This window comes from Charadrius vociferus, unplaced genomic scaffold, assembly GCF_000708025.1.
Source record: "Charadrius vociferus isolate BGI_N301 unplaced genomic scaffold, ASM70802v2 scaffold621, whole genome shotgun sequence".
NCBI classification, from domain to species: Eukaryota; Metazoa; Chordata; class Aves; order Charadriiformes; family Charadriidae; genus Charadrius; species Charadrius vociferus.
This window is the reverse complement of record NW_009646926.1, coordinates 478,759-493,725: the sequence shown is the minus strand read 5'-3', so window position 1 is coordinate 493,725 and position 14,967 is coordinate 478,759. Positions and strand designations below refer to the sequence as shown.

Genomic DNA, 14,967 nt, shown 5'->3' with positions numbered 1-14,967 from the left:
AAAGCCTAATTGAGGAGGGAGAAAAATGAGTGCCTTGCTGACAAAGTCCCCTGAGAGCTCAATGTTTATTGGTCCCTGGGGAAGCCTGGTGAAGAGTGGCTGCAGGGAAAGCTCTGCTCAGGGTTGTGACTCTTTGGTCAAAGACCTTGAGATCCAAATGCCCAGGGGGACCTGGCTGCTTTGGTGTCCGTGGGGCTACTCAGTTCCTGAGCTTAATGCCTGGGAGATGGGCAGCAAGAGTTCTCAGCTGGCAATGGTGGTGGCTTGCTCCAGCAGCAGAGGCTGCTTTGGGACGCCTTATGTGATGCTCGCTGGTGAAAAATGCAGGTGTACTCCTCAATGGCTTTGCCTAACCTAGTATTTAATCACCTTTTTTTTAGGGAAGCTGAAGAGCTGGGTTTTGTTAAGCTTTTTCAAAAGTTTGAGGTTTGGGTCTTGATGGGACTGTGTGTGGGCCTCAAAGGCAATGGAGGCTCTGTGGCCAGATCTGTGGTGGTGTCTGCTAACGGAGGACGGCTCTGTGTTTCTCTTTTGCCCCCCAGGTCGGGATTGACTTCACAGCCTCCAACGGGAACCCGCGAGACCCCTCCTCTTTGCACTATATCAACCCCATGGGGACAAATGAGTACTTGTCGGCTATCTGGGCTGTCGGCCAGATCATCCAGGACTATGACTCGTAAGCACCGTGCCCTTCTGCCTCCCCCACCGGTTTGCAGATGCTTCCCTGGCTTCCCGAGGGGCTGCTGGGATGCGTGTGCCTTGATTTCCCATCTGCAAAGCCAGGGCTAAATAATACCTCGCTTTTGAAAAGCTGCTTGGGAGAAAATTGCTGTATACATTGGGATGCAGGAGGAGGAGAGAGGGTAAGGACAGGGTTTCTCCTCTCCTTCTCCTCTCTTGAGAGGAAGGGTGTGTTAGCAGAGGTGAAGCATCCTTTACAGGGGGCAGCTGGAGAGCAGCCTCTTGACGCTTTCTCAGCACAGAGGCAGATGCCCTCAGCTTGCTGGTATTTGCCATTGGCAGCTGCACCGCCGGGCTGCCTTGTCCCCCATCCCCCTGCGGTGGGCCACACAGAGAAATGTCATCTTAGACATTGATAGAGAAAACAAAACAGAAATCTGTTGGTCTCGCCATGCTGGATAGTTCATTTTTTAAAAATCTCCAGGGTTACAGGACTGCAAGAGACTCAGGTGTTTTGGCGAGAGGATGCTCCTGATCCCTGTGGGGGAGAAAGCACAGCTGGACTCTTTTCTGCCTAAAGATGAAAAGCAAAAGGGGAACATCTACTCTGTCTCCCTTCAGCACTCATGACTTTTAAAGGCACTCTGTTGTCCAGGGGGAAGGGAAAACTGGAGTTGGATGTGTAGCTGGTGCTTTCCCTGTTGCCGTTGGGCAGCTGGTAGCACGGGGAGGCCGTAGCAAGAGCCGTGCAAACCTGCTTTGTGTCTGTGTAAATCCACCCATACGTTTGTCTTCTTCTCTTTTAGAGACAAGATGTTTCCTGCTCTGGGATTCGGCGCCCAGCTACCCCCGGACTGGAAGGTGAAGTGTTGTGACCATCTGCGCGTTTGAGATGGGTTTGTCCTCATATTGCCTGGGCAGGAGCGGAGCTGCCGGGGCTTCCCGGCTGGCTCAGTCGGGGAAAAACTGTCGGGCAGAGAGGGGAATGGGCAGATGAGGGATTTCAGGTGGTGGAGAGTGAGATGTGTCAGTGTGGGTGGGCGGCGAGGCGGGGACGGGGCGCAGGCAGCCCGTTCCTCCCTTCTAAGCTGGCATGGAAGCAGCAGCTCCCTGGCATTAATGGGCAGAGCCAGGCGCTGATTCATTTCCCTGGCAGGAGGCAGGAGCAATTCTGGGCAAGGGAAAAGGCCCCTGGAGGAATGTGTCAGACAGCGGCAAAGTGTGGAACAGGGCTGGGAGCTGGGTAGCCTCGACGGCATGTTGCATGGGTAAAGCCTGCAGAGGGGCTTTCCCAAAAGCCACCTTGATCTTTTGATGGGATTAGGCGCCGAAGGGGTTAAAGACACCCTGGTACTGTAATGGGGTGAGCTGGAGCATCCTGCTCATCAGGAGGGATGCGGTGGGAAGGGCTTGGGGCTACTCCTGCAGCCCGTGCTGGCTGGTGGGGAGCATCTTCTTCACAGCTGAGAAGATGTGCTGGGACACCACCGTCTTTCATTACTGGCCGGGTCTTTTGGCTGCTCTTTGCTCACGCCCTTAATGTGCATTTTCTTTCTGCTCGCTGGTTTTGAGAAGACCCCATCTTCGGGCTGGGGTTGAATCTCAGTGAGCCTTTTGTGTTCTTTGAGAGGGGAGCTTTGCTCTGGGCTGAACGCAGTGAGGCACGTAAGTCATGAGCGGCTGTGAATCGGGCCGGGAAGCTCATCGCTGCCAGCACTTGAGGCTGGGGATGTCCTGCCCGCTCCAGCTTTACGCTTTTCTCTGCTCTCCCGGCAGCCGAAATTCATGTGACTCAAGTGGGAGCTCTTGCTGTTTGCCAGCCGCAGGAGGAGATCCCTCCGTGTGCACTTTGGAGCTGATTCATCCTCCTTGGCCGGCAAATGTCTCTGGTCTGTCACTTCACCACTTTTGGTGGGAAAATCTTGGTAGGCAGCTTCCAAGGACTAACAGCCAGCTGCCGTCAGGGATTTATTACTTGGGGAGAGGAATGGGAATGGAAAACGCGGTGGGGAATGAAAGGGTAGGGCGGCTCAGGCTGCTGGGGGAACGGGTGAATCATTACAGTGAGCATCCCTCAGCGCCCGTGGGAAAGGCATCGCTGGGCTGGAAACGGCCCTTCCCACAGGGCTGGAGGAGGCTACTGGGACGGGGATGTGGGTACTGGGACAAGGATGATGGCTGGGGGCTGGGGGGCAGAGGGATGCTACTCCTCTGCCCCTCCCCCCGCGCAGAAATATTCCCTGCTGCTCCCACAGGCCTGGGGATGCTCTGTAAGCACTACCGGAATAAATACCTAATTTTCCCCCAGAATTATGTCTAAGCACACTTTAAACCCTGGCGGAGAGCCGCTCTCCCTTCCCAGGTGCTTGGCCTGTACCTAACGGTCACCAGCCCTAATGCCTGGAGTGGCCCATCGGTTGTCTCACGTTAGGAGTGGGGGTATCCCCCGTGCATCACCCTGCACCCTCCAGACTGGGGCTTCATCCGTCCCCAGCTTACCCGGTCTGTGCATCACCAGCTCTGCTTGCTCATTTTTTGGCAATCAAGGCTCGTTGGGTAATTTCAAAGCCAAAGCAGCGGAAACCCATTCTGCAGGTGGCGGGGAGCAGCGTGGCCGTGGCCAATGATACTCCCCAGGGGACACGACAAAGGGCGGCTGTTGTACCCACAGACCAGAGTGAAAACAGGGAAGATCGTTAAGAGATAAGAGTTGTATAAATCGCTCCCGTTGCCATGGCTCCCCCAACGCTTCCCAAGCGCCCATTGAAGCGAGATGTTTTGCACACAAAAGTCTCGTTGGAAATGTCAAAGAACATCTTGCCTTGTAACAGCTCTGTACAGAGCCTCGAGCGGTTTCCCAGTAGGGAACAGGAGAGGGAAGCAGATGGGTTGTGGTTTCTGGGGGATGAACAAAGACAAGGCAGCAGCAGAGAGGGTGATGCTTAACATTGGAGCCCCACCAGTCGCCCTGGGTTTGGGAGACAGAATCATAGAATCACAGAACGGTTTGGGTTGGAAGGGACCTCTAAAGACCATCTAGTCCAACCCCCTGCCATTAGCAGGGACATCTTCAACTAGATCAGGTTGCTCAGAGTCCCGTCCAACTTGACTTTGAATGTTTCCAGGGATGGGGCCATCTGCCACCTCTCTGGGCAACCTGGGCCAGTGTCTCACCACCCTCAGCGTAAAAAATTTCTTCCTTATATCTAGTCTGATGGTGTCGGCCAAAGGAAACGTCTTCATGCCCACAGAGCTCGGCCTTTCCAGCCAAAGCTGTTGGCTTCATCAATGTGCCACCGTCCCCAAGGCTTTCCATCCCTTTGCCCTTTTTTTCATATATAAGGAAACTGAGTTGTGGCAGGAGTGGGAACACTGGGGGAGGTGTCAGAGAACCCTTTGCAGGGTCCAGTCCCCGGCACAGACTCTGGACATGCATCCATAACTCTTGATGGGAAAAGATGGAGCTACCCCATCCAGGACTGGAAGAGGACACAGGCTGGCTGCGGATGAATGTCTTACCCTTTGGAGTGGTTTGAAAGGCTTTCTCCCTGTAGGTTACTGGTGAATGTGATACCTGTAGGTGCATTTAATTGGACTCTGAAACTATTTTTCAAAGTACAAGCTGAATAGGAAATGAGATCCCCCTTTTTTTTTGTTATTTTGAAGCCCTCCTGTTGAATTTTCTAGCATATATATATATATATATATAATCTGTAAAAACTCCAGAGGAGATTTTGCAACACTTCTGCCATGCAGGGGGTCTGCTCTGTAGATGGTGAGGAACACAGCTCCAAACCATTTCGTTGCTGCTTAAAAGAAAGAGAAACCTCTCTTTTGCAGTGCAAAACATGGAAATATTTTTGCTTGCCTTATCTATAAATACTCCTGTGGCAGAATTTTGAACATCTTCTAAAAAAAAAAAAAAAAAAAAAGTGAGCCCTTTCCAACTGAAAATCAAGAAATTCGAATTTGAATATATTGCCCAAAATTGAGGCTTCTACGAGAAAGGGCGTATGCAAAACCAAGTCACGCATTTCAGACGATGTCTCCAACCCTGGGGTTACTGGTGGCTGGGAGTGTTACTGGTTGTGCTCAACATGCGTGGAGAGACCCAAGCAGGCTGTTGACGTTCGCCAGTCCGACAGCTCATCGGCTTTGCAGCACGGGGAGGACTTTTGGTTGACCTACTTTTGTTTGGTTGCTATTTCCCACCCCACAGCCTCTCGCAAAAATAGTTTCTGCTGCTTTCAACACAATGCCCAGTAAAATTGGAAAGTCTGAATCAGATGCGTGTTGCTTTTGCAGTCTCAGGAGGACTTCTGCTTCACATGGTGCTTTAGAGGACGGTCGTTTTGCCAGCGTTATGAATACACATGTCCCGAAGCGATCCCCTGGCTGAGAAGCTCAGCAAACCACCACCCTTCTGAGAGGGAGAAAATATCCTCGTTTTATAACTCTGGCACGAACAGAGTGGGAGCTTTTTGTTTCCAAGCCCTTGAGCTGGTGGCCTGCAAGCCTAAATCACCCCCTTCAACCTTCAGAGGTGCTGGAAGAGGCAGTCGCGTGTCCTTTGGTGCTCCTGAGGGTCTGTTTGCTTCTTAAGGTGCCTAAATGGCAGATAGCAGAGCAAGGAATCCCTGAGAACTCACATCTGGTGGTTGTTCCCCAAGCAAGGTGCTGACCCATGCCAGCACTGGCAAGGTTCATATTGGAGGCCAGGAGTCCCAACCTTCTCTCACACTGGAGCTGTTGAGCTGCCCTGCTTTTGCTGGCAGAGATAGGTTCAAAGCAGCTGTTGCCCGACGTTTTGTGGTTTCTGTCTGCAAGGTCTTCCCGCGGAAGTAGATGAGGAAGGTTTTGTGATTCGCAGTCAGCACTGCTGTTTGGTTTCTCTGGCTGGGCTAGTGGAACAGGCCAGGGACAGGGGTGTGCAGGGCTCTCTGCTGTTGCCAGTGTCCCACAGGACCTCCTCGTGAGACCATCTCCCTCAGCTTGAAAGGAGGTGGTAGAGAACCTGAAGGGTCTTGCACCTGCCTTGGAGGAGGGATGGTTTCATGGTCAGTGGAAACCAGCCCAGATTGTGCTGGGACTTGCTGTCCATTACACCCAAGCATTCAGGTCACCTCTCCTGTGCTGTCTTTCACCCTCACCATGACCCAGATGATGAAGCTAATCATCTGCTGGCTTTTTCATGGTAGCTGACATGCCAGAGCAGGTCTTCAACCCAGCTCCCTCTGTGCCAGCCTCCCTCCTGCTGCACCACACCACTTGCAGAGAGATGGGGAACCAGGATGCTGCCAGAACTGGGGCTCCCTGTGATGTCAGTTGAGTTTTCTCCCTTTATAACCTGCAGTAGGATGAAGTCATTTCTACTAGTGACTGGTGAGATGGCCCAGCTGGCTGAGAGCATCCCTTCTGCATGCTTTCCCCCTAGGCAGCCAGTGGGAAGCCATGTGGACAAACCTGCTTTGATAGCTGTAGAAGAATGCGTGATGTGATCATTTCAGGTGGCTCCATGATAGGGGGTCTGAGGATTGCTGCTCAACCCTGACCACATTTGTATTTGCTGGTCCTTGCGGTTGTTTGGCTAGCAGAAGGCTGGGAAGTGTTGCAGGCCCAGCAGGATGGACCGTAACATCGGCGACCACCGGGTCCTGCCCCAGGGGAGCATCAGACCCAAACCAGCCTCGCACCATCAGCTAAACTGGTAGTGAACATCCAGCCCTGCACTGGCCCTCCATGTTAATTTGGGTCTTTTTTTCTCCACAGGTATCCCACGAGTTTGCCATTAACTTCAATCCCACGAACCCGTTCTGTTCAGGTAAGCATCTACCAGGTCTTTAGGACTCCTTAGGTGCCTTCAGTGTCTTCTGTCCTTCCCTCTGCAGGTCTCCAATAACATCTTGGGGATTTTTCAAGGTTTGTTCAGAGACAGACATTAACAGTGAAGCAGAGCGCATGCTAAGGGTGCATTCAGAGGAAGGTAGAGAAAATTTGGGGGTGCGTAGGAAGGCCCAGGGTAAAATGCAACTGGATTCAGACAGCGTAAAATCCGCCTTTGCGCTGATGTCTGGTGTGTCCTACCAGCCGTCTGCTCCTCCAGCAAGCCTGCAAGAAATACCAGGCCTGTTTAGCAGATGGGGAATTCAGACTTAATGCTTCATTTAGCAGCTGAGAGCTGGCCAGAGTCACAGCTGAAGAGCTGCTCAAATCCAAGTGGTAAGGGCTTCCATGGACCCCAAAAATCATCTGGTTTGACCTCTGCCTTAGCCCAGCAAAACGGGGACTTGGGCAGCCTCCAGACCTCGCTCACTGGTTAGTGAACTGGCTGGGAACATCTGCTTTTCTGCTGCCTTTGCTTCATTCAGTCCCTCTCCAGTAGCCGTAAAGCACTCACTGGGCCTGATTTATTGCAGGTGTTATGGGATGGAGAAGCCACCGTCCTGAGGCTCTTATCAGTGAGAGGTTGTGCCCAAAGAACTGATTATCAGCTGATTAGCTGTGGAATTGGTCATTTTTGAATTACACACCCATGTGTCCTTTCAGGAGAGCGGCCATTTATGCTGTTCTGGTGTGGCAGAAGCAGAAGTGTCTACGATGACCTGTGGGTCCCAAACACAGTTTGGGAGCTCGGCGGTTGCTTCTGGGATTGTTTTGCTTCTCTCTGCTACATCTGCTCCATGTATGTCTTTTTTTGGTTATGCTCAGAGACCAGGAGTTGCTTTTCTTTTAGCTCCTCCTCTTTGGCTGATACTGAGGGTTTTTCAGAAACCCAAGGAAAGCCACCTTTGATTGTGGGCACTACAAGGGGCTCTGTTACCCCAGAAGGTCTGACCCACATAAAGTGACTAAAGAGCAAAGCCCTGGTATTAGAAAATTTGAGTTGAGGTGGATGAAACTTGTGGACCTGGATGAGTTGAGGGAGGGGAAAAATAGGTCTAACTTCAGCTCCCATGGCAGCTGTAGCTAATGATGGTTGATTTGACTTCTGGTGGTCCTGAGCTGTGGTGCATTGTAATGCTTGGCTCCTCTGCTTTCCCTGAAGGTGTGGAGGGCATTGTCCAAGCGTACTCGGCCTGCCTGCCCCACATCCGCTTCTACGGACCCACCAACTTCTCCCCCATCGTCAACCACGTCGCCCGCTTTGCGGCTCAGGCCACCCAACAGCAGGCTGCATCCGTAAGTCCGTAAGATCCCGTGACGTGATGGCAAACCCGATGGCTTTGGGCAGGGAAAGGCAAAGCTTGAGCTTGATTTCGTCTTTCCCTTCGCTGTGGGCAGGAAGGCCGGTCTTCCCACCAGGACCAATCCCTGGGGTCCCTGCAGCTGTGGGCTCTCGGTTGGCTGTCGTCACTTCAGACGGTGAATGTAGAGTCATTGCAGGTGCTTCTTAGGGAGAAAAAAAAAACAACTCAAAAACTTGACAGCAGTCAACAAAACTGCAGCTGTGGAAAATCAGAAATTAATGGAGAGAGAATTGAGACGAGAGTGGGACATGCCATGAGGTGGGCGTCCCTTGGATTTATACAGATGTCTTGAGCACCGCATTAAATGTTGGTCCTCTTATCTCAAAGAGGATCAAACAGCCCTGGGAATGGTAGCGAGAGCGTTGGCCAAGCAATAAGGCTGTCACCGTCTGGCCTGGGAAGTCAACTGGGAGAATGAGAGATGCATAAAATCATGAATGGTGGAAAAAGTGATTGATTTCTCCCTAATTCATACAGGGAAGGTCTGCAAGGTCCCCCAGGAATAGCTGGGTGACAGCTATCCAACAGGCCAGTGCACACTGGAGTCAGGGAGCTGAGACCGCCCCAGGATGGTGCCCGGGCTGAGGTCTGTGAAAGTCAGGAGAGGGAAGGGATGTGCTCATGGCAGACCCAACTACCAAGGGCCATTCACTGTTGCACTGGGGTGAGCTCTGGCTCAGGAGTCCCTGACATGTGCCAGCCACCAGCTGGTGGGAGACAGGAAAGGATAACTTAGTTTTTTTCCTAATTTTTTTCCTAAAATGTCCTCTGCTGAGCTCAAGAGGCTTTGCTCTGAGAAGGCAGCGTTTGTCCTTATGGATTAGTGGGGAATGATAATCCTGAGGAGTGTGGTCCTTGCTTTCCAAACAGCCTCCTGCTCCTGCATGCTGCAGGACTGTCCTGGGGCAGGATGGACCGAATGGTCCTTGAGGTCCCCTGGGGGCACTGAGGACAGTGATGCTGCCCCTGTAGTGGGTGGGAAACATGAGCAACAGCAAAGAGGCTGAGCATGACTTCAAACCGTTGGCTTATTTCCCGTCGACACACAACAAGCAGCTGGAGGAAACATCTCCCTCTCCTCTGGGAAGATCTCCCGGGGAGATCTGGGGGTGCACATCCAGCCTTGCAAACCAGGAGAGAGTGAGCCCATGCCAGAAAGCATGCTGTTTCTGATGTGTCTGCTGGCCGAATCTGAACCTTTTGTCAGGAGAAGACCTTTCTGCTCTTCCCCTTCAAATAGCTTTTTATATTTGAGGGGGAATTGCAGAAAACCACGGGATGGCTGGGTTTGGTCGTTGCTTTTCATGCCATTTGGACAAGCAGCGGGCTTAGAGCCAGGCTTCGGGTTCCCGCTCGGCAGTCCTGGAAGTCCCCATCAATTAGTCCACCAGACCATTCACAGCCATATGTCAAAAAGCTGCTGCTCATTAGCGTGGGAGCCTCGTACAACTACACTTGTTTGCACTCGGCCGCCAGGGAGCCAGTGCCAGCATGGTTTTGGAGGGTGAGGCTGGTGGTCAAAGGGATGCTCATGTGTGCCGGGAGCTACAGCCATGGGTCCAGCCTTGCCGGTGGTGACCAGGGCATTCTCTTAGGGGCATCTGAAGACTGCAAGATGGAGTTTGCTTGGGTGCCTGTTGGGTCCCTGTGGCAGCAGGCTGCCCGCGGAGGACAGCAGGTTTGTCCCCTGGGTCTTGCTGGCCAAAAGCAGCTCAGCATTGTGCATGGCAGGAGCTGCCTCAGGCGAAAAGCTTCCCTGATTCTTGCCTGGAGCAGAGCTGTATTGCACCTGAAACGTCCTGCCCAAGGGGACCTTGTCCAGCCTTGCCTTGAGCTCTGTTGCTCTTCCGAGCTCCGGGCACAAGGAAATACTGAATTTGATTTAATTCAGCACAAATCCAGGTCACTCCTCAGTTTTTCGTTTTCTCTCTCTTGGTGTCAGTGGGGGAGGGAGAAGCCCACAGGCTCCGTGCTGAGCAGAGGCGCTAATCATATGCAAATTGCACCCCTCTGTTGGCACTAATAGTTTAATCAAGGGAGATTTTAAATAATGGGCACTAATAGTGCCGTCAGAGGCAAGCCTGGGTTGGCTCAGGTCTTTTTTTTTTTTGGAAGCACAAAGTGTTATTGATGAGGGCTCTCGCTCCGCTGGGGTCTTCTCCTCTTCTATCCCATCTTCAACGCCTGCAGCAAAGCCACCCCTGATGCTGCCAGCTTTGGTGGTCGCCTGGACCTGCCCTCCTCTTCCTCCTGCTCTCACTCACTTCCAGCATTTCAAATAAAACAAAAAAACCTCTTGTAGTTTTTCCATGGCAACGTGGATCACAAACACCGAAGCCGTCAGCTCTTAAGGGATGGGAGGACTAAAACATGTCAGGGAGGAAGAGACAGAGAGATTACACTCGATTTGACTCTCAGGGAAGGTTTAATAAGCTTTGGAGAATTAAAACACACCTTTCCAGCAGGGTTCCTGCATCCAAACCTCCCCTTTTCTTCCTGCATGCCGCTTAATGCTGCCTAATCCCTTCAAGTCCTGCTCAGGCGTGTGAGCCTAATTGCTGATATCACTAGCGGAGGATCAGGAATCATCCCCCCAAGCCCCCGTGGATTCGGAGATCAGCCATTTTAACAACAAAAAGAAGAGAAAGGGGGAAGATACTGCCAGGCTGGTGTGCCAATGGACACCCCAGCCTGGGGGGACCCGGCTGTGGGGCCAGCCTGGTGCCTGCCCCAGCAGCTCTGGTTGTGGTTGCACCGCAGCGCTGGAGCCCGGAGGTGCCACCAGCCCCTCTGCCATTTACTGACTCCTCCAAAATTGTCATTGCTCCTTGGGGAATCTCCCGCTGATGCTCTTGTGAGGTTCCCACTGCTCCCTTGCTAGTAATGATGCTCCCCGGGCTTTGAGGCTAATCCCCAGCATCAGCATCTCTTACGCCGCTCAGCCTCTGAACTATGTCATGATAAACATTTGATGAGCTCTGCTCCTCCCTCTTTTCCTGCATTCCAGCATTTTTCTCTGATCCTGTTACGGATTTCACGAGGAAAAAAAAAAAAAAAAAAAAAAAGGAACAAAGGGAAATAGTCCTTTCTGGGCTTCTTCTTTTTGATCATGTGCAGAGGCCAGTTCTGCACTGGTTTATTCACAGATACTGGCAGGATGGGGAGGAAGGGGGGAATCAGCTTAAAGTCGTCCCCATTATCAGGTTTTACTCTTCCTCCCATACTGGTTCCCAGACAGGGTCAGGCTCCAGTCACTTGTCCTGCTTCTAGTGATGACCAGTACTGGCCACCACGTAGGAGCAGCCAGCTCCTTCCCTAGAGTTTAGTCCAGACTCGGATGTTGGGGTCCTGCTCTTCAGACCTACTTCTCCCCATGATTTGCTCTGAAAAGTTCAGATTTAGGGAAAAACTAAACCCTGGGCTGTGCTTTGCAGGCAGGGCTGACACATCCAAAGGGGTCAGGGTCAGGAAGGCACTGGCTGCCTGCCCTGGCTTGGGAAAAACGCCTCACTGGTGGCCTTGTGTTGGGTTTAAGCTTGACCCGCTCTCGTTTGTCCTTGGAGTTTAGCACCCAAGAGTGTCGAGGGACGAGGACGCTTAGGAAAGGTTTTTGGGAGATGTGGGCTGGAGGCAGACCAGGAAAATGGGCCTGGGGCTGCATTCCCTCTCTTGCTTTTCCAGGATGGCTGCGCTAGTGGTTTTCAGAGGAAATGGAAAGAATGAGGAGAGGAACAAAGGGCTTTAATGTGCTTAAGTGCTTGTTTTCGTCATTTCTCCAGCACATGCAAGCTGTGGAATGTGCCAAAATTGAACCATTACTTTCCCCTGAGGCGGAGGAGATGGGCTTTTTGGGGGGTCCGCATGCCCCAGATTTGTAGAGCTGGGTCCAGCAGGACTGTCTGTCTGTCCGTCCATCTTCCCCCAGCTCCACGGACCAGCCCGTGTCACTCTCCTTTCCCTGCAGGGAGCGGGTGCCAACGCTGCGGCTCTGGCATCCCCCCGGCTTTCTGATACCCTCTGCATCCTCCTCGGTGCCTGCGAGACCCACACCTTTGTATGGGAGATGGACCAACCCTGAGCATGGGGTGGGACCCCCTGCCCCACAGCCCAGCACTGGGATGCAGGAAATGCTCCCCATCGGCACAGGGAGGTCTTGATGGGGACCACCTCAAAACGCACCGTGCTGTGTGCAGGTAGGGGGAGATTTCATCTTCCAGCTGGGCTCATGTCCCAGCCCCAAACTCCTCCTGGCCATGACACAGCTCTGCACAGGTTGAGTTTGGGGTTTTTTTCCGTCATTAAGTGTAGTAAACGAGTAAATCAGCAAAATATTCAGGGGTGGGAGTTGGTTTGTTGTTTGGTTATTATCTTTCAAAAACCAGGGGGAACAGGGGCATGTGGAGTTTCTGGGTGCTGCTAAAGGGGGATGATGCTGCTTGTCCTGGGAAGCAACGAACCTCCCGCTCCCAAATCTCCCCCTGCCCCACAACGTGCGGAGCATCCTGGGCGCTGGCTGCAGTGTGAGGGTGCTCCAACATCCTACTGGGTCTGACCCTCTGCCATCCCCTCTGCAGCAATATTTCATTCTCCTCATCATCACGGACGGGGTGATTAGCGACATGGACGAGACGAGGCACGCCGTGGTGCAGGCATCCAAGCTGCCCATGTCCATCATCATCGTAGGGGTGGGCAACGCCGACTTCGCCGCCATGGAGTTCCTGGACGGGGACAGCCGGGTGCTGCGCTCCTACACCGGCGAGGAGGCCGTGCGCGACATTGTCCAGTTTGTGCCCTTCCGGGATTTCCGCAACGTGAGTGTGGGCAGTGAGGAGGGGGTCACAGGCAGAAATGGGGTCTCAAGCCTGGCGATGGTCCTGGATATGAAGCAGCCACGCTGCTAAAGGCAGAGGGCTGGCACCCTGCCTTACCCTAGCCCTAAACGCCACAACCCTCGGCGATGCTGGCATGGACCACGTAAATCACAGAATCACATAATCTTCAGAGTTGGAAGGGACCTCTAGAGATCATCTAGTCCCACTCCCCTGCCAAAGCAGGATTGCCCAGAGCACATTGCTCAGGACTGCATCCAGGCGGGTCTTGAAAATCTCCAGAGAACGGGACTCCAACACCTCCCTGGGCAGCCTGTGCCAGTGCTCTGTCACCTGAACTGTAAAGAAGTTTTTCCATGTGTTGGAACAGAACTTCCTATGTTCCAACTTGCACCCATTGCCCCTCGTCCTGTCACTGGGAACCACTGAAGAGTCTGGCTCCATCCTCCTTCAACCCACCCTTTAGATACTTGTATGCCATAATAAGGTCTCCCCTCAGCCTTCTCTGCTCCAGGCTAAAGAGTCCCAGCGCTCTCAGCCTTTCCTCATAAGGGAGATGCTCCAATCCCTCAATCATCTTAGTTGCCCTTTGCTGGACTCGCTCCAACAGTTCCCTGTCCCTCTTGAACTGGGGAGCCCAAAACTGGACACAGTATTCCAGTTGTGGCCTCACCAGTGCCAAGTAGAAGGGGAGAATGACCTCCCACGACCTACTGGTCACACTCTTCCCTATGCAGCCCAGGATTCCATTGGCCTTTTGGTGACAAGGGCACATTGCTGGATCATGGATAATTTACTGTCTACCAGAACCCCCCCAAAAAAATCTCCATAGCCGCATCTCCCTAGCGTGCTCCATCTGAACAGCCCCCCGTCTCTGCCACCCCTCATGAAAAAACCCAATTAATTATAGCTGGGTGACAGCACTGAGCTGGGGTGGCACTGCGCTTGCATCCCTCGCTGTGGTCCCATGCCGGTGGCTCCCACCCAGGCCTCATCCTGCACCCGTGAGCTGAGGGCTTAATGCTGAATTGTCCCAGCCCAGGGGTGAGCCCTGAGCCCCCCCGGTGCCTGTAGGGGGGGACGATGCTGGCACTGGCCCTGCAGTGTCCCTTCTGTGGGGTGGCTTCCTGCTGCCCACTGCCCGACACACCGCTGTGCGCTGGCAAAAAGTTGAGGAAGGGAAAAAAAAAGACAAAAAAAACCCCATAACCAAAATGAGATGCAGTTCTCCGCCCGTCTCCATGGGCCAGGAGGCAGCCGCGGGTCGGACGCTGTCGCTGACATGGGATTGCCAGAGGGTGCAGAAAATCAGTCTGTGCTGCTCTTCCCTCTTTTTGCAACTCATTGGTGCATTTCCGTTTCACCTGCTGTTACGCCCTCCCTGGTTTTTCTAACCTGCCGAGTGTGTTTTATTCCTCCCTACCAGCAAATTATCTCCTGGCGGGAGGGCATAGTGTAGAATACAACCCCGGGTGTATAAAGTGCTGCCTGCCAGCGGACTCTAGGGCGTATTAAACAAAATGCCACGGTCTGGAGTTTGGGACAGCCCAGCTCCGTTTGCTCGGTCGCTCCCCTACGGCTGTTCTTACGCCGGTGTTTGTCCCCTTTCTCCTGCAGGCCCCCAAGGAGACCCTGGCCAAGGCGGTGCTGGCAGAGCTGCCCCAGCAAGTCGTGCAGTACTTCAAGCACCAAAACCTGCCGCCCATCAACTCGGAGCCCGCGTAGAGCTGGGCCGGGCCGTGCCCTCTGCATGTCGCCGAAGCCTCTCGGCCCTACCAAAAGCGCATGTTCCACATGCTTTTAAGAGAAGAATACCCTCCCCCAAACACTTTGTACTTCTTAATTTAATTGCTAAGTTCTTAAAACTCATCCCAGAGAAGCGTCTGGATTTATTTTGTACAGTCCCAGCCCACGGTAACACTAAGCGGCCAGGCCATGCCCTGGGCCTGCTCTGTTGAGTGACTTTTCAGTATTGAATGTACTTTGTATAATTTCAGTGGAACAGGATACAATTTTTACAATCAAAACTTGCTTTTTCCAAGCAACGAAATGCTTAATATATTGTTATCATTCAATGAACCAGTCATTGTATAGTTCATGTATCTGTGTTGTACCTGTACCTCCGTCATGCTCTATGTTCATTTTTATACTGTGTACATGTTATATTTGTTATACTCAGGTTAATAAAGAAACTTGGACATTTAAAACAA

At 52.7% G+C, this 14,967-nt stretch overlaps 1 protein-coding gene across 1 annotated transcript in view; it reads left to right on the top strand.

Moving 5' to 3' along the window:
- Positions 1–14,967, top strand: part of CPNE2 (copine II) — a 41,489-nt gene extending 26,522 nt beyond the window's left edge. The window contains exons 10-15 of the mRNA XM_009894462.1: positions 543–676; positions 1,488–1,542; positions 6,451–6,502; positions 7,727–7,860; positions 12,503–12,739; positions 14,375–14,967. Of these exons, the coding sequence (XP_009892764.1) occupies positions 543–676; positions 1,488–1,542; positions 6,451–6,502; positions 7,727–7,860; positions 12,503–12,739; positions 14,375–14,482 (720 nt within the window). The 3' untranslated portion in view covers positions 14,483–14,967. The remainder of the gene's footprint in view (positions 1–542; positions 677–1,487; positions 1,543–6,450; positions 6,503–7,726; positions 7,861–12,502; positions 12,740–14,374) is intronic.